Raw genomic sequence first — 19,499 nt, 5'->3', positions numbered from 1 at the left:
TGCCCCTTTTTGATATATTAACACAACACTGTGTTAGGCTGGGAAAAGAGGCTCAGAAAATCAGCAGGAAAAGGGAAAAGGTGTTCAAGTGAGCAGTGCTGCTTCTGTGGCTGTGGCATTTCAGAGAAGCACCACCACCATGGTGGAGGACAGCTCAAGGCTTCCTCAACATCCAGGTCAGAACAGAGAAAGATTTAGGGTTGTGTCTGTGGGCATTTTGCAGCAGGACAGGTCCAGGTTGGACATCAGGAGGAATTTCTTCATGGAAAGGGTTGCTGAACATTGGAATTGCACCAGGAGGTGATGGAGTCCCTTCCCTAGAGGTGTTCAAGGAACAGCTGGATGAGTTCTGTTCTGGTTGTCAAGGTGGGGATGGGTCACAGGCTGGACTCAATGACCTTGGAGTTCTTTCCAAACCTCAGTGGTTCTGGGATCCTGTGTGGGAGAGGCAAGAGCAAACTCAGATGTTCTGCTGAGCTCTCCTCCATCCAAGGCAGAATGGCTTCCCACTGCCAGAGGGCAGGGTTAGATGGAATATTGGGAAGGAGCTGTTCCCTGTGAGGATGGTGAGGTCAAAGAAGCTGTGCCTCATTCCTGGCAGTGTCCAAGGCCAGGCTGGACAGGGCTTGGAGCACCCTGGGATAGTGGGAGTTGTCCCTGCCCATGGCTGGGGTGGGACTGGCTATCTTTAAGGTCCTTTCCCACCCAAACTATCCTGTGATTCTGAGAATCAGTAAAGTTGAGTGATCTTCTCAAAACCAAGCAATTTTTGTCTGAGTTCCACGGTTTGGAGGTGGAGATTCCCCGTTAAGATCCAATCAAACCAGTTCACTGCCTGAGTTATCCTGCAGTGCTGGTGTTGTGTGACAGCAAAAAGACCCCTGGGCTGTGCCAAACAAGCAGTGGAGAGGAGAGGATGTGACCCAAGGTGCTCCAGGCATGGACCTGTCTTTGTAGGAATGTTTCTGAGTGGGTACAAGGGCAGATCTCATTTTGGAGGAGTGAGAAGAGACTGGGGTTGGGTCTGAACTCATCCCACCAAACCTGGCATTTGAGCAGATGGTCTCTGACAGGCCTGGTCACCCCAGGCTCTTTTATCAGCCAGGTGTGGCCAACTTCAGAAGCCCTGATTAATCCTTGGGGGTGCCTCCATGTCTCCAGCACTAACAGGAAAGGGAAGGTCCCCCTGCTTCTCTGCTGTGTCTCCAACACCTCCCTTTGCCTCCACAGACTCTGACCCTCTCCGACCTGAAGCCGAAGCGAGGACCAGTGTCGGGTGGCACCCAGGTGACAATCACAGGCAACAACCTCAACGCTGGCAGCAATGTCATTGTGACCTTTGGGAGACAGCCCTGCCTCTTCTACAGGTACAGATGAGCCCTTCCTGCTGCTCATGCCTGGGTGTGAAAGATTAAATGTCAATTAAAGTCAGGAAACTTCTCCTGCAGCCCTGACACCTTGTCCCTCAAGTGCCTCCTTTGCTGCGACAGGACTTGTGCATTCTGCACCATGCACAGCCTTGCTGGCCATGTTTTGGGGAGAGAAAACAGGATTTATTTCATTGTTTTGACTGGTATTTGATGTGCTTTTTCCCGTGGCCTCTTGTCAGATTTCAGTACAATTCTCCACGGTCCTGCGCTCTGCTACTTGCTCTGGGAGTACGTCGTTTAAAAGATTCATTTTCATGTCCCTGCTTTAGTGGAGGTGACAAAGAAAATCTGACAACATCAGTTCGAAGTACTAAACCACCTCCCTTTTATCCCAGAATAGTCCTGTAGTGCTAAGAAATGGATGATTTGCAACATTTCAGCTCCGTGTTGGCTCCTGCTCAATGGCGCTTCAGAGAGGCTTAATGTCAGTGTTACCTGCTGGATGTTCCCTGATCCCTGTGAGAATGAGTCTGAATCCCATTCCCAGGGGCTCCTGCAGCTCCAAACTACCCAGAGCAACACATTTTGCTGCCAGTAGAGATGGGGGCTGAAGATGAAGTTGGCACATTTCTCCCAAATATGTCCTTGGCAGAGGAAAAGCTCATTCACAGGAGACCTGGGAGCACTGCCCTGGGGCAATGCCCTTCCCTCTCCTGGCTGTGGGGATCCTCTTTAGCAGCCTGTCATGCCTGTGGAGTGATCCAGCATCCGAAATTCAGCAGGGTGAAGTCACAGGCTGTGATTTGAAATGCCAAGTGGGAGCCACAGCTGCTTGGAGATGCTCACTGAAGGCTGGGGAATTGTAGGAGGGATTGAGCACTGTCTTTTGGGGGATTTTAGAGGGCACCTGGAGGTAGCAGTCATTGGAGCTGACTTACACCCCCGTTTTAGGGGTATAAGGTGAGGCTGCATCACAAATCACAGGACTGGGAAGTCTGAGAATGTTTGGTGCCCAGATTTTTGACTCATTTTGAAAGGAATGCAGACCTGGAGCTGGGTTTGAGCCCTGCCAAAAAGGAAAGGTTTATGCAGAATTCTCTTTAATAATAAAATGCTTCCCACTATATTAGCACTTGCAGAGGTCCCAGGCATGCTGCAAACTGCACTTAAACAAGACTTACAGTCCTAATGCAAAGTAAACTTTATGATCCCAGACTGCAAAGCTGAGGTGCAAACACCCCTTTTACGAGCTGCTGCTGCACATGTCTGCAGGCAGGAAGGAAACATCCATCAAATACTTAATCACAGAGAAATACTTCTGCAGAGAGGCCTGGTTTGAACTGCCCTTGGGGTTCAGATTTTACTCTGAGGCCTGAGAGATGAGGGCTTTTGTGGTTTTATTTAAACCAGTGAAAAGGCAATGCCACTTCCCCAGATACTGCTACAGGAACACAAATGGTTCACACTGAGTTCCACCTCTTCAGTGCACAGCTTTGGCCACAGGACATAAGAATAAATAGTTGGGCTCTTTCTGGCATCATTTTGCTGCTGGTAGCACCTGGTTCACATTTACTTTCTCCTTCTCCCAGGAGATCCACCAAGCACATTGTCTGCAACACCACGGCCTCCTATGAAGGCTTTGAGAAGGTGAAGGTGTCTGTGAGAGTGGACAAGGCCAAGATCCATCAGGAGCTGCACTATGAATATGTAGAGGATCCCACCATCCTGAGGATCGAGCCTGAGTGGAGCATCTTCAGGTGGGTATCCCAGGAAAACCCTTCTCCCAACTCCCATGGGTTTTTAAAGGAGCACTGCTCTGATGACTTTGGCCCTTGGTGTAGAAAACTGATTTCCAAGCATTGTGTCCACCAAGAATTTGTGCAGAGATACTTTCCAGAGCCAATAAATCCCTCAGGGTGGATTAGAGTGAAATGACACTGAATGATCAGTGTTTGTAAATATATATATGTAAATATATATATAGGTTTATTTTAGAACGATTTGGTTTTAGCTACAAAGCCATTCTGGTTGTTATTATCTCTAGCAATATGAGAATATATAAACCTAAAAATATCAAATAAAAAATGGGTAAGAAAGAAAAGGAAAGGATGAGAATAGAAAGATTGCACCACTCGTAGGCTCCACAGGACTTGGTCATTGCAATTTTGATGTCAGTCAGTTGAAGTGATGGTCACAGAGTGGATCCATCAGAGGACAAGGGGCATCCCAAAGAAATTATGAAGAAAATCCCCAGAACACAACCTCTGTTGGGTTTATACTCGGGGGGAACACCCAGCAGGGAGTTTCCCACTGGATGATGATAAGCTGTGGATCAGGGACACCTGGATGATGGAATGTGGTGGGTCACAAGTTTTTGATACCTTCTAAGTCAGCACAGCTGCCTCTTGCACCAGCCCAGCTGGCTCCATCCTGGCCCAGAGTGAGCACCTTCAGTGTGAATGTCCCAGCCCTGGGCAGGGGAGTTATCACAGCTGAGTTCACTCGATGCCTCAGGGTTTAGCTTTTCTATTTTCACATTCTGTGCTGCTTTAGTGTGTGGGTCTGAGCTTCATATTATGGGATGGTGAGCTCTGTGCCCAGAGCAGGGAGACAAAACAATTCCTGCTCCAGCTGGGCACCAAGGACAAATGAGCCAAATCCCAGCCCAGGAGCACAAACCCCGTGGGCTGGAGAGAGAAAAACAAGCAGGGTGGGAGTGCCTGGGCTAAAGCTGGGCTGGGACAATGAACTGCAAGGTGCAAATGGAGCAGAGCTGATCCCAGGGAGAGACCCCGGGAGCGCTCGTGCATTTTGGGGCCATTTTGGGTCATCTTGGGGGCAGCCCTGGCTGGGCTCTGGTGCTGCCCAAGGTGGGTCCATGGAGGAGATCCTTGGAATCAATCCCTGCTTCCTTCTGGAACTCTGCCCAGCCTCTGCTCTAGCTCAGCCTTCTCAAGGCATCACACTTGATAAGGACAAAGTTCCCACCTCCCAGGGTTGGCTCTTTCCTTGTCTGGTCCAACACCAGCTGCAGCCTGAGCTGGGCTGAGCTTGCCCATGGCACCTGGGTGGGTGCTTTGCCCATGGCATCTTCCCCTAAATGTTTGAGCATCCCAGTGTCTCTTCTAGAATCACATTCTTCTCCCCAGGCCTGGGAGGACTGGACAATAGCATCACATTTATCTCATCCCAACGTCCCTCCACACTCCAAATTCTGTTTGTAGGTGTATTTGGGGAGGGGTGGCTTCAGTGGTCACAGATGAGCAGCTGCTTCTTTGCAGTTTGCTGCAGTGGGCAAATGATTTATGCAATATTTAAGCCATGATTTCCATGATTTTAGCAATATTTAAGCCAAGAACCATTTCATTCTCTCACACTTTGCAAGCTGCGATTCCTACCTTTCCCACAGCCTCCATGGACTTGAAATTCATATACTTCCCACAGCCTTCATGGACTGGATGCCTCAGGACTAAGCCCTGCCTGTTTGGCCATGGTGCCTGGAAGCCCCAGGGCTCTGTCCTGAGATGAAACACAATGGGAGCCCTGCTCCCTGCCCTATCCAAGAGCCTTTATCCTTGTTAGGGATCCCTTTTTCTCTTCACCCCCTTGATGCTGCTTTGGTGAATTCTCAGGGTTCACATGAAGGTGCCTGAGAGCAGCGTTTGCCCTGGTTGTGGAAAGCATCAAAGTGATACCCAAACTCTCAGAAGCCTGGAGAAATGGCCTCAGGAGGGGAGAAACTGGTCATTAAATGCACTGGTATTTCCTTGAAAAGATACAAAATAAGAAATCTTAGTCTCCCCTCATTCATCCACGGCAGCTCTCTGCTTCCCTGTCAAACTGGATGATTGGAGTCACTGGGGATTAGGAGCAGGGCTTGTAAATCCCCCCACTTCAGCTCCCATCCCAAAGATGTTTTCACAAATCAATTAGTGCCTTTAATTACCGTGAGGGAATTTACTGATTTAGCCGGATTGAGTCTTTGCACATTGGGCTTGAAGCTTTAATGTCAGGATTTTCCATTTGGGCCTTTTATTTCCAGTCAGAGTCCAGGTTATCAGTGAAATGAGAAATCACTTTACTCCCTTATAAAGCCAGTTCAGTGCTGCTTAAAAGGTGCAAGATTGACAGCCTAGGAGAGCGAATTCCTGAAAATCCCCTGGAAAGCTGCAGCACAGGGACCTTCCTCTTCCTCTTCCTCTCTGGCCTCAGGTGTGGCTGGGAGGTGAGGAGTTCTCCACAGCCTCCTTGCTCCCTGTTTTCTCTGCTGAAGCTGCCAGGCAGAGGAGAAGGAGAAGCCAAGGAGATGCCTCAGGTGTGTTAGCAAAGCTTTGCCCAGCCTGGAGGTGCAGGGACTCTGTGTCCCATGGCTGGATGGGTGGGATCTCCCATCCCAAATCCCAAATCCCCCAAAAAAATGGAAATAAGGGTGAGGTGTTTGTTTAGGGGGTACTAGGTTATTTGTGGGGTGTGTAGCTGCTAGGATGGATGGGATCTCCCATCCCAAATCCCAGAAAAATGGAAATAAGGGTGAGGTGTTTGTTTAGGGAGTACTAGGTTATTTGTGGGGTGTGTAGCTGCTAGGATGGATGGGATCTCCCATCCCAAATCCCAGAAAAATAGAAATAAGGGTGAGGTGTTTGTTTAGGGGGTACTAGGTTATTTGTGGGGTGTGTAGCTGCTAGGATGGATGGGATCTCCCATCCCAAATCACAAAAAATTGGAAATAAGGGTGAGGTGTTTGTTTAGGGGGTACTAGGTTATTTGTGGGGTGTGTAGCTGCTGGGATGGATGGGATCTCCCAACCCCAATCACAAAAAAATGGAAATAAGGGTGAGGTGTTTGTTTAGGGGGTACTAGGTTATTTGTGGGGTGTGTAGCTGCTGGGATGGATGGGATCTCCCATCCCAAATCCCAAAAAAGTGAAAATAAGGGTGAGGTGTTTGTTTAGGGGGTACTAGGTTATTTGTGGGGTGTGTAGCTGCTGGAATGGATGGCTGGGACTGCACATACCTCATCACTCACGAAATGATTAAGGCTGAAAAAGACCTCTAAGATAATTGTCTACAATTCTTTATCCAGAACTGACACGTTCACCACCAAAATGTGTCCCCAAGTGACATATCCACACAGCTTTTGAATGCTTCCAGGCATGATTTGAGCATTTCCAGGGATGGAGCATTTTTGGGTACAACCTCTCCCCTTTGCTTTCTTCATCTGAAATCAGGAAGCATCAACTTGAGCATTTTTAACCAGACCTACCCAATTTCATGCTCCTTCTTAAGCACTTTTGAGTCACTCCAAAGGTACACAACCCTGGAGAGAGAGATGGAATACCCAGGATTGCTACAGGGGTTTGTTGTGGCAGGGAGAGTTTTAGGTGCTGTAACTGTGGGGCTGAGCTGTTCCCAGGGAGAGATGATTGCCACTAAGCCAGCTTTGCAAAACCAGTGAATGAATGCACCAAGCCTGGCCTAAAACCTTTATTTTTCAAAACAATAAAGAAAAGATTACTGCTAATTTATTTCCATAGCCAAAAAAAAAAAAAAGTCACACTGGGCTGGCAAGTAAATACAATTTTATGAGGCTCCATTAATACTTTTGATCTGGGTTTGATTTGAGTTACATCCAGCAATTACCTGAGTCTGCAGGCAGAAAGTGATACTCAGGGTCTTTTGGGGCAATAAACTGTTAAATTCTGAGAGCTTTTGGCACCTCTGTTATTTTGCTGGGCAGCAGCAGGTCTCCAGGCTCTGCTCCCACCTGGCTGAGCATCCAGATGCAGGCACAAATGCCAATGGCTGGTGATTTTCAAGGCAAGAAACAGTTTTATTTCCTTTATTTTCAAGCCAGAGAGGGTTTGGGGGTGATTTTTAGTCTTCATCAAACAAAAAAAAAAAAAACTGCTTCACCTGTTTTTTCTTTCCCTCTCTCAGGTCAGGTGCTGTGACTGTGTTTATTACCTGTGGTCTGAGCCTGCAAGCTCAGATTCCAACCCAAACAGAGGATTTTTAACTCGTGGGTTTAAAACTGTGTGCACAGATTTGGCTGATTAAATAAAAGGATTTGTCTTTATATAGACACACATACCTGAAGGTGTGTTCACACATTGGATTTTTGTGGAACACAAAACTTTCAGCCAAGTAAAGATATGTAATCTCTTCTAGTTTGGATCAGGAGAAATTAATCATATTAGTAATGATATTATTATTATGTTATATAATAATAGCAATAAAAATATTTTTTATTATTCATATAAAGGCTCACAGCCAAAATTCAGAAGATCCAGATCAGTGGGGAAAGAACAATTTGGTTTATACACTTCTGGGTTTTGCAGGATTCTCCCTGGATGATGTCAGCAATCTTTACAGGGAAGCTGAATTTTGGAGGGAAGACATTTTTTTCTGTAAGGCAGGGAAGGTCTCTCGTAGGCAGATGTGTGACTTCATCAGCATCCCTTGTGCATTCAAAAAAAAAATTCATCCAGATCTTATGGAAACAACAAAATGTGGGTTTGCCCTGTAAAATTTCCCATTAGCAATTTCCCACTATAGCTGATATTTCAGAGAGAAAAAACTTGAGATACTCTGCAGAGCTCAAGGTCAAATGTTGCCCTAACCATGGACCAGTCCAGCCCTTGAGTGAAACACCATGAGGAGCCTCCAGAGAAGTGTCCCACGAGTATCTGCTGGGAGATGTGGTTGTGCCAATTCTCTCTGGATAAACCCCAAAACTGTTTGGTTCATCAGTGTGGGTGCCACTGGAGGGGCTGCAGGAGAGCTCACCCGACCTGGCAGCTCTTCTGTGTGTGTTTGCATTCACTCCTGCCTCCCCAGATGATTAATAATGGAAGATAAATCAGGAACATTGCAAACAAAGGTCAGAAACGGGGGAGATTTGTTGCCTTCTTCCTCCCAGGGTGTTTGTTCTCTGGTGTTTTCTCATTTATAATGCACATGCCTCACCTTTCCTGTACGTGCAGCTTTACCTGGGGGCAGGAAAGGGATTCTGAGCTTTCTTCTCACAACCCCATTGATTTCCACATGGCCTCCCCTTCCCAGCAGGAAATAAACTGCATCCTGGACAGTTTCCAAAGGGAGTTACACAGGCAGGTGCTGAAACTGCTGAGAGCACTCCTCGCCCTGGGAAACCCTCAGAGATGGGGCTGTGTGCTGGTGGCATTTCCTCCTCCTGTCCTGGCTGTGTGAGCCCTGACAGGTGAAGGCTTTGCTTTCTTGGACAACTCTTCTCCTTTCAGCCCTGGATCACTCTGCCCCCACTCCTGCTGCACCCACACCCAGAGGCTGCCTGACATGGCAGTTTCATCATTTTTCTTCACTTATTTCTCCTCTTATGAATGAATGAATGAAAACTTATTTGTTTTGTTCTTCCTGCCCTCTCTACGGGACCATGAGACGTGGTCAGACACTTTGCAACCAACATTTAGGAACTCAGATCACCCATTCCTGGCGTGGTGAGTTCTGACTTCTGTTACCTGGCTTCATTCTTTAATTCCATTTCTTATTCTCCAGTGGCAACACTCCCATTGCTGTGTGGGGAACTCACCTGGACCTCATCCAAAACCCCCAGATCCGGGCCAAGCATGGTGGAAAGGAGCATGTCAATGTGAGTACGACTGCAGAGCTGGAAAATTGGTAATATTCCAATAGGAGGGGACATGCCATGGTGGGGACAGGGGCTGGCTGACAGCTCTGGAGCTTGAAATCTCCTATTGCAGCCCAAAAAAGAGGGCATGATTTGTTTCCAGAAATATTATCCCATCCCTGAAAGGCACACACAAAAAAAGAAGGTTTTTGGCAGGGCTGGAACCAAACTTCAGGGTCTTCTGAGACCTTCACCTTTGTCTTTGCTTCTCCAGCTTGCTGGGATTCATTTCAGGTAACCTGATATCCAAACTGGAATCCTGAGCACAACTGAGCAAGCACTGCACAAACACTTTTGGAAAAACAACCAGAGTGTGAGACCTAATTGCAAGGTTTTGACTTTGCCAGGGTCCCTATTTCCCATAAATACTCCTTGTTTTGGGTCTCTTTCCCCAGAGCTTGTTTTGGGTCTCTTTCCCTAGAACTGTGAGGTGCAGAACAGCACGGAGATGACCTGCCAGGGTTCCTATTTCCCATAAACATTTTGGGTCTCTTTCCCCAGAACTGTGAGGTGCAGAACAGCACAGAGATGACCTGCCAGGCCCCAGCTCTGGCTGTGGACCCCAATCACCAGTCTGAGCTTGCTGAGCGCCCGGAGGAGTTTGGCTTCATCCTTGACAATGTGCAGTCCCTGCTAATCCTCAACAAAACCAACTTCACCTACTACCCCAACCCCATTTTCGAGGTTTTCAATCCCTCAGGGATCCTGGAGCTGAAGCCTGGAAGTCCCATCATCCTGAAGGTGAGATGGGGACCAAGGACTGGACTGAAATTCTGCCTCTTGCCTCTCTGTGCCTGCCAGCACCCCCATAAATCATCCTGATTCCACCCCAGAAATTTCCTCCATTCCTCCATTCCAACCATATCAGAGTCACCACCATCAGCCAACACCAAGCACAGCCCACACATAACTAAAAATTATAAACTCCTGTGTGCAGCCTAAGTTTGTACCCATGGCTGCTCACCAGAGAAATCTTCTACCCTTGCAATGTGGCTGACAGTGAAATACCCAACTCTGTTTCCTTTCTTGTTCATTTAAGACCTTCCTCTCCCCTTTATTTTAACCCAAATCAATCCCTTGCAATTTCTGTAGACTTCACAGCAGTACAGAGAAGGAATTTTATGATGCAGCATTTCTGTATCGCTCTTTTGACACGGTGAATATGCAAAGAAGTTATTTTACCTGCAGATGCTTTTTGCACGTTTGGAAAGAGGTCTGACTAGCTTGCCTGCCTTTGTTTAGTGAGGGCTTTACTGTGCAGGACTTAGATGGAACATTTCCCACTCAGCTGCAGAGAGGGAGGAGCAGGACAGGCCATTGTCACTGCTTTGAGTCTGTGACCACTCACGCTGTTCTCTGCGTGAGTTTCTAAATTGGCTTTTCCTCTCTGTGTGAGCAAATGGCGAGCTACAAATGTCATAATAGAATCATATTTAGCTTGGAAGGGACCTCAAAGACCATCTCATTCCAACCCCCTGCCATGGGCAGGGACACTTTCCATTAGACCAGGCTGCTCCAAGCCCCGTCCATCCAACCTGGCCTGGAGCAGTGTCAGTGATCCTATCAAATGCAATATCAACACTTGTATCCCAGGAATGAACCAGAGGGGGAAAGAAAGCTCTTTCCTGATGTTTATTTGGTTATTTTGGGGAGTGATGTTCCTTTCTGTGCAGGGCAGGAATCTGATCCCACCTGTGGCAGGAGGCAATGCCAGGCTGAACTACACCGTGCTGGTGGGGGAGAAGCCCTGTGCAGTGACCGTGTCAGACGTGCAGCTCCTCTGTGAGTCCCCAAACCTCATTGGGAGGCACAAGGTGATGGTAAGTGGTGCTGACCCTCAGCCCCTTCTCCCTAGGTGGGCCTGAGAGGGAACAGCAGAGCTAAAGAGTGGGCAGAGGGCTCCAAGGGGTTTGCATCGCTGTTTGACTTCCCAGAAACATCAGGGCCCCTTTTTGGTGTAATATTCTCATCAAGGAGAAGTAGAACAGTGGAGAAGTGACCTGTAGGTCTTTGTGGACAGTGAGACACCTTCCATGATCAAACCCCAGTAGGAGAGTTTGCCTCTCTTCTGTTTTGGTATGGGCTGTATGAGCCCTGGATTCTCACCTGAGATCACGTGTAACATGTTCCTACATGAAATTGTTAAATTCAGCACAGTCCCCATCACTTTGTTGACAGGATGGTGACTAAAATTTGCCTTTATGTAAGAGGGGAAAAAAAAAAAAAAAAGCAGTATGTGGACAATAGTGTGACTGGACTTCAGAGTTTTGACTTCTATAAATCTTAGTGAGCTCCTACAAATCCTTCCTGGAACCTGTGAAGAATGGACCTGGTGATTACATCAGAGGGAGCTTCTCCTCCTCGCACCGTTTATTTATTTATTCCTTTTTTTCACTTTCCTCTCAACAATTTGAATTCCTTGATGCTGGTGCTTGATAAACATCATATCAGCAAACACCCTGGAGTTGTACCAAGCTGTGGGTGGGAACAACAAAAGCTGACAACTGACATCAGTGCTTCTCATTCCTCGTGAACAACTGTTCTTCTGTTGCTCCCCCAAAGCTGAATCTGTCACATATTAATTTATTTATTTCAGTGCAATGAGACTCAGAGAGTTTGATCTTTAAAAAGATTTTTCTGGGAACTTTTAGGAAGCAGAGCTCATGATGACCATTTTGGTTCTTGTTTGTGGCTGCTGCTGGGATCCCTTGTAGTGGCTACTTAACTTCTCTGTGCCAAAGTTTGTCATCTGGAAAATAGAGGCAATAATCCTCTCCAGCCATGCAAATATACCATGACTCTCGATTCATTGCAAAGCACATTAAGACTCTCCAAGAAGAGCAATAATGAAGTGAGAGATTTTCTCTGTGTGAAAACCAAAGCTTTTGAGCACGGCAATAAATGTTCCCTTGTCATTTTCATGGATATGATTAAACATATGGTTTGTCAGAGATGGACAAAGCCAATCCTGGGGAAACAAGACTCAAAGCCAGGTGAGCAATGATCAACCCCTGGGGATCCAGGGATGATGGACATCTGGCCAGGCTGCACTAATTGGGAAGATTCCCCTGCTCCTGGAGCTTTGGACAGTTTAGGTGAAGCCAGAGATTATAAAATAACCCCTTTTTGAGGATGCTGGTAAAACAGGGGGTACCGCTGGGAAACTGGGAAAATGATGGAGATGTGCAAGGATGGACTTTGCATCTGGAACCAGGGCTGGAAAATGCCCCCTCCAATTCTGTGCTGCTTTAGTGTGTGGGTCTGAGCTTCATATTATGGGATGGTGAGCTCTGTGCACAGAGCAGGGAGACAAAACAATTCCTGCTCCAGCTGGGCACCAAGGACAAATGAGCCAAATCTCAGGCCAGGAGCACAAACCCCGTGGGCTGGAGAGAGAAAAACAAGCAGGGTGGGAGTGCCTGGGCTAAAGCTGGGCTGGGACAATGAACTGCAAGGTGCAAATGGAGCAGAGCTGATCCCAGGGAGAGACCCCGGGAGCGCTCGTGCAATTTGGGGCCATTTTGGGTCATCTTGGGGGCAGCCCTGGCTGGGCTCTGGTGCTGCCCAAAGTGCATCCATGGAGGAGATCCTTGGAATCAATCCCTGCTTCCTTCTGGAGCTCTGCCCAGCCTCTATTCTAGCTCAGCCTTCTCAAGGCATCAATCATCTCTTTGATGGCCAGGATAACTGATAGAAGTTCCTCCTCCTGATTTTGCCAAGGATTTACTCTCTGACCTTGAGAAAATTGTTGAACAAACCATTTCTTGCAAAGTGAGGTGGCCACAAGCTGCGAGGGAGCCATGGGAATGAATCAACTGGTGCAGCACAGAGATTATTTCTAAGTGAAGGAGCAGTGGCAATGACACACGTTGATGTCAACACGCTTTTGATCTGTCTTCTTTTGAGCTGTCTGATTTTGAGCTGTCTTTTACACAATGACAGAGTTAAGTATTTGAAAAAAAAAAAAACAGCAAGGAAATAAAAGGCCTGGGTGATGGTTAAAAACATTGACTAAAATTCAGAGGCAAGTTTTTCCAAGGAAAAGAAAGAGATGTGAGGAAGATCCACGAGTGGCTACGCCAGAGGAGGTCTGCAGGGAAGATGTGGAACACATCTGAAGGTTTGTTGGTTTCTGACTCAGCCTGGAAAGTGCACCAGACACTGTATAATGAATGGAGAGATGGTCAAATGTAGCAGCTGAAGGTCAGGGCGTGATTCATCTCATCCTTAGAGGGATAATTTGGCCAGATTTGCACCAGGAAAGACACTCCTTCAGAACTCCTGAACTCCACTCAGACTTCATTGGGGAAAATCAGGCTCTGACAGAGCCCATTTAGAACACTTAGTCTAATTTAGGACAAATTCATAATTAATAGTCTTTAAAAATGGCCAGATTCTTGTTCTTTAGGGGGTTCATTGTCAGCCTTCTGGAAGGTAAAGATACCTTCCTCCAGAACCACTTGGTGGATTAAGAAGTAAAATAGAGCTATATGTACATATTTTCTTGTGTTTCTTTTAAAAGCTCACAATAACACTGCAGCCTCGTAGGCTTTCTTCTTCAAGAGCCAGATTCCCTCAGATCATGGCAGCTTCACTTGTGGATTGTGAGACCTTCCCAGTGATGAAACCACCTTTGAAGGGGAACACACTGGGCCTGACTTTGAACATCTGCTTTTTCGGAGCTTAGATCCCCTTGTCATGAGTGGAGAGAAATGGGAACTTCCACTGAATGAAACGCCTCATCCCAATGTCAAAGGCGTCGGGAGCAGCTCACATAAATCACATCACATCCTGAAAGTGCTTTTTCTCTTTGTTGGCTCTGGAATCATGCTGCAGTGTTGAACTCGGATGTGCACGTGGAATATTTGGTGAGGGAAATGCCACCCATGGAGAGGGGCTGTTCTTCCAGCTTTGAGGATGGATCTGCACTGGGATTTGGGATTGGGGTTGTTTGAGTCTAGTCTGATATTCCTTGAATGGACTCGTCTGACTGCAGGGCTTGGAGAAAGAGAAAATGGAAAATAATTAAGCAATTTATTGATCCACTGGCAGGAAGGAAAGCGTGTGAGCTGTGAGAAAATTTTGGGAAAGTGGTCTAGGGCACAAGGGAGCAACTTCCAGTGCATGGATTAGGATGTGATTTTGGCAGTTTGCCTTCTCATTTGAGCAGGCCACATTCCAACAACAAAACTCAGGATTTATAAGTGAGTTGGACCTTGTATCTTGAAATAGATGGGAAAACTCATTACTGCTGCATCCCAACTGTGTGTCTGATGTTCCTTGGCCACTGAAAATGCTCTACAAGCCATCAGTGTCATGGTGGCAATTGGTCATCTTGAAACTATTACCTGAAGAGAGGAGTTTAGGATTAGTTTTGTTTTTCATTGTGGACATTTCATCTCTCCAGAGCCCATCCCAAAATGGCATGAGAGGGATGGATGGAAATTAGCTGTTTTCAGACCTTCTCTTTGCTCTTGTCCATGACATAAGGCCACCAAGGAGCAGCCTACACCTGGTGGTAGAGCAAAACAACCTTCTTCCCTGGAGCTGCAATGACTTCTAGGAGATAATAAAGTCACTGAGATTTGTGTCCCCAGAAAGGGTTGGGGTGGAGAGCACCTGGGAAAATTCATTAATTCATGATTCTGCTCTGTAGTCCCTTCTGCTGGCTCCAGCTGGGCCAGTTTCTTCCTCTTGCAGCCTAGAGAGGAAACCTGAGTAGGTGCCTGAGCTGAGAAGGGGGAAACCCTGGGATTAATAAGTGTCCAGACAGGCTGGAGATTAACTGAGAGCCAGTGGGATGCAGGACTGGGGTGTGGGGGAGAAACCTGAGGAAATGTGAGGGAGAACTCCTCACAACAGAGGAAGAAAACACTTTATTTCCACACTGCAGTGGTCCCAGGTGCAATGGGAGCAGGAAACAGTTAGTCCTTGGTCTTAATTGCATTTCTGCCTGGCAGCAGGAGTTTGCCCTTTGTGCAGGGCCAGCTGTGCCTCTCTGTGACACAGCTCAGCTGGGGTGAAGTGATGGGGCTCATCATCCTTCAGGCTCTTTGCATGGCATCTTCCCAGCCTTCTGCTGACCTACAACCAGCATTCCCAAACCACAACACAGCCCCAGAAGCCTTCAGGCCAGCCAGCAGAGCTTTTCTCCCACCACTCAAGCTTTGCCTACTCTACAAATAGCTTTGAACAGCCTTGCAGAAGCCTGGAGCCAGCTGTGTCCTGTGGGATTCCTGCTGGGAGTGGTGTTCATGTTGTAAAAAAGGGCTCTAAGGGACTTGCTTCAGCAGAACATTTTGTTGGGCTTGCAGCAGAAGCACTTGCAGGGTTTCTTTCTGGTTGCTAAAACCAAGGCCCTTTCACAGCAGCTTCTTCCAGAGGCTGGGAGCAGCTCTGGGAACTTCTGGAAGTACATGGAGAACCAAAAGCTGTGTTTGACTCTTACTGGTGCACATCTGCAGTCACCCTGACAATGTGTGGCTAGGATAGGAGCTGTAAAGAGAGAGGGACAGGCTTTGTGGGGTTGGTGGTGGATTTTCACTATCCCAGAGGCTTCCAAGTACAGCTTTATCTGGTGGGAGAGTCAAAAGAAAATAGTGGTTCTGATTTCTGCAGTCCCACTGTACTCAATGGGTCAGGTGTCCTCTGCCCCATTGTGGGGTTGGGAGCCATCAAACCATACCTTGAGCTCTGTTTTCTGTGTGTATTTTGGGCCTGACTGACATCAGTGCCCCACACAACACATCAGGATGGGGAATGAAAAATCCAGAGTGAAATTCAAACTGATTTGGAGAAATTGTGACCGGCGACTTGTCTCACCACAAGTCCTTTTGTGGCTGGGTTCATGGTGAGTGCCAACAGAGGTGATTCTGTCATTTCAAGTGTTTTTAAACTGTTCCATATCCAAATACCTCCCCTTTTGGCATGGGAGACAAGAGGCTGTCACCATTCACCCTCAGCCAGGACGATGACAGAGCTCCTCTGCGCTCCTGCTCAGTTTGACAGTCTCAATGCAGCTCTTTGCTGCTTTCCCTCTAGGCTCGTGTAGGAGGGATGGAGTTCTCCCCAGGGATGGTCTACATCTCCCCAGACAGCCCTCTCAGCTTGCCAGCCATCGTCAGCATCGCGGTGGCCGGCGGGCTGCTCATCATCTTCATCGTGGCCGTACTGATCGCCTACAAGCGCAAGTCCAGGGAGAGCGACCTCACCCTCAAGCGCCTGCAGATGCAGATGGACAACCTGGAGTCCAGGGTGGCCCTGGAGTGCAAAGAAGGTGGGCTGAGGGAGGCAGGATGACACTGTGTTGGTAGGAGGGAGACATCCAGTCATAAAGCTTTGAGACAAGATGACACGGTGTTGAACCCTGTGGGTGCGGCTCGAGCCTGGATCTAGTCTGACTTTCCTTGATTCCCCTCAGTTCAGACTTTCTCCACCCTCTCCTAGAGTTCAGGAAAGTTCAGACTTTCTCTCACCCAGTCCTCTCCTAACTGGATTTGATAATTCAAAATCCACAGAAAGCCCTTGGCACATGTCCCTGGGGAAAGGCTGTGTTGTGGGAAAGGTGAGCCTGCTCTCGTCCACCTTCCTCCTCTCCACATGTTGCCTTATTCCTTATTCTCATTCATGAGGATCAGGGGTTTTCCCATTCTGGTGAGGCTGATCTGGATTTTCACTGCTCCCTGAGTTGTTCTGTTTTTGTGCCAGCCTTTGCAGAGCTGCAGACAGACATCCATGAGCTGACAAGTGACCTGGATGGAGCTGGGATCCCTTTCCTCGACTACCGAACCTACACCATGAGAGTGCTTTTCCCTGGCATTGAAGATCATCCAGTCCTGAGGGATTTGGAGGTAAAACAACAACATTTCCTGCTTCTAGCTCCTCTCATGCCTCCCTGTTCAGTCCTGAATTCCAGAGATTCTGTGTCAGTGGTGGGGATGTGATGACTTGATTATGCTGTGTCCTACAAGGGGTGAAGCAGGTCCTCATTAAAAATCTGGGTTGAAATGGGAAATGTTTGCTGTTATTTTAGATCATATTAGGTCATAAAACCATTTAGGTTGTAAAAGAACTCTAAGACCATCAATTCCAATAATCAACCCAATGCTGACAATTCCATCACTAAACCGTGTCCCCCTGTGTGACACCCACACACTTTTTGAAAACCCCTAGGGATTGTGATCTCTCAACTCCCCTGGACAGCTTGTTCCACCATCTGATCACCCTTTCAATTAGAAATTTTTTCCAATTTCCAATCTAAACCTCCCCTGGCACAACTTTAAGGCCATTTCCTCTCATCCTGTCACTTGTTACCTGCTAAATTCTGTCTGATCAATCACTTATTTAGAAAACTCATAAATCAGAGGTCTACTCAATTAAGCTTCTCTTTGGTCTTAACCCTTCTGTGGCTTGAGTTTTAGACTGGATTTAATATTTTCTGCTGTGCAGGGGCAAGGAAAACCTGTTGTATGACAGAGGAGCCTGTTTGCCTGTGTCATCCAGCTTTGCATGACCCTCAGTTCTACAAGGCCAGGTTTTCTTTGTGGCAATCCCTATAAAAATAACCCACCCCTATAAAAATAACCCCCTGCCACTGAGGGAGGTTCACCTTTGATGCATTCTGGTTTGCAGTGAGGTCAGAAAACCACAGTGTCAGTCTATCCATACCCTGCCCACATCTTCCTCCTCCACCCCAACGCTCTGGATGGAGATTTGTGAGACTTTGTTCACAAATCTTGGGACCTACACAGAGCCTGTATCACCTGAGTGGTGACAGGAGCTTGATGGGAGCTCAGGTGAGGTCTGCCAGGCTAAAACCTGCTCCAGGCTCTGGCAGATGGACAGGCTCTGCTCTAGGAATACCTGGGCTGGAGAATCAGGAGCCACACCATGTCCAAGGTGTTGGCTGAGCTCTCTGCAAAGCCTTTGGCAGGCTGTGAGCTCCAGAGAGGTTCTGGCATGGGCCTGGGAGATTGCTGGAGGCCAGGCCTGGGCTTGGTTGGCAGGAAGGAGGAGCAGGAGCTGGCACAGGCAGGCCCACGCTTGGCTGGCTGTGTAATCAGAGATGCCTGCTCGGCTTTGCTCCTGCCACTGGGAAGAGCCAAAATTCATCCGACTGTGTGGAGAGAGACATTAAAAAACCTGACCTGTCAGCAAGGAGGGCTTGTGGGACTGGGTAGGAGGCTGAGTTACACGTAGCTACCATACAGATTTGGAGTGCAGGTTGAGTGGCATCCGGCTGCTTTCCCTCAGGAGGAGCACTCCAACAAACAAGGAGAAATGAGGGGTGCTGAACCTCCCTCTCACACGTGTGCACACACACACAAGCACTTCCCTCATCCCCACAGCCAATTTCCATCCCTACATTCATTAACCCCATCCAGCTGATCACAGAACAGCACCTGACCCCTGCAGAGGCCTTAGCACGGATGCTCCCCTATGTAGATACACACTGAGCTAATGTTTCAACCCAACACCTTTGATCTCTTCTTCCTTTCATTCCATTTGTTGGTTTTTTGTTTTTTTTTTTTTTTTTCCTTAATCCTTTGTAAAGCTTCAGCAGCTCTCTCAGTGTCAGCATCTTTGGCTGCCAATATGAAGGCAGCTCCCATTCTGCTCCCTACTCTGTAGCACCCAGAAGGAATTGCTATTTATTGCAAAAGGCCCCAGCACAGATCCCACAGTGAGACAGTCTTACTTATTTCCAGTTCATTTGCTAATTAACTGCTTCCAGATGCAGCCAAAATACTTTTCTTGTTATTTTGTTTTAATTCTCCATAATAACCCTGGGATAGACAATATTAAATGTTCAAGTGAGTGAGTTAAAAATAATTATTGGCGGGATGGGTGGTGGTGGTTTGTTGGTTGGTTGGTTGCCTCAATCTATTTAGGAAGTAATTTATTTGTTGGATGCAAAAAGAGTTGAGAACTCTAATTTCCAGAATTAAAAAGTAACAACTCTATAAGGGGCCTCGCATTGCTTGGCTGTTTAAGCAAGCCAACTTATTTTTTATTAAAGTTGCCAAATTTGGGTGGTTATTAATTCATATATGCCTTGGTGACATGTGGTGAGACCCTCCAGCTTCCAAGACAGGTTTTCAAGGCTGGAACAACTTCAGGAAGTAGAGGGATGAGTTTGGGGTTCTCTGTTTAGGTTCCATCTTTGCCTAGAGCCAGAAGGATCAAAAAGACCTCTGTGGAGCACTGAAGTCCTAAATTGTTCCAAATAAAAATGAGTTCTTCAGCCTCTCACAGCTGAGAAACACGAGACTTATCAATCACTCTGTCTCCAAAACACCTCAGATCTGAAACCCAGGGATTCTGCTGGAGCTCAGGGTGTCCTCTCATACCTTCACCTGCCTGACTCTTCAAACCAAGGCCCAGTTCCATGGTCACCATCTCAGCCACTGCCTCTCTTCATCTCCTCAAAACCTCACCCTGGGCTCTCTTTCCCATTCACTCTCT

At 47.4% G+C, this 19,499-nt stretch overlaps 1 protein-coding gene across 1 annotated transcript in view; it reads left to right on the top strand.

The window, feature by feature from the left end:
• PLXNA4 (plexin A4) overlaps positions 1–19,499 on the top strand; it is a 474,394-nt gene that overhangs the window by 403,566 nt on the left and 51,329 nt on the right. Inside the window, exons 15-21 of the mRNA XM_059847574.1 lie at positions 1,231–1,367; positions 2,960–3,127; positions 8,903–8,996; positions 9,537–9,776; positions 10,709–10,855; positions 16,077–16,311; positions 16,743–16,885. Of these exons, the coding sequence (XP_059703557.1) occupies positions 1,231–1,367; positions 2,960–3,127; positions 8,903–8,996; positions 9,537–9,776; positions 10,709–10,855; positions 16,077–16,311; positions 16,743–16,885 (1,164 nt within the window). The remainder of the gene's footprint in view (positions 1–1,230; positions 1,368–2,959; positions 3,128–8,902; positions 8,997–9,536; positions 9,777–10,708; positions 10,856–16,076; positions 16,312–16,742; positions 16,886–19,499) is intronic.

This window comes from Haemorhous mexicanus, chromosome 5 (assembly GCF_027477595.1).
Source record: "Haemorhous mexicanus isolate bHaeMex1 chromosome 5, bHaeMex1.pri, whole genome shotgun sequence".
In the NCBI taxonomy this organism is placed as follows: Eukaryota; Metazoa; Chordata; class Aves; order Passeriformes; family Fringillidae; genus Haemorhous; species Haemorhous mexicanus.
The sequence above is the reverse complement of the archived record's forward strand: the minus strand, read 5'-3'. Positions and strand labels throughout refer to the sequence as shown.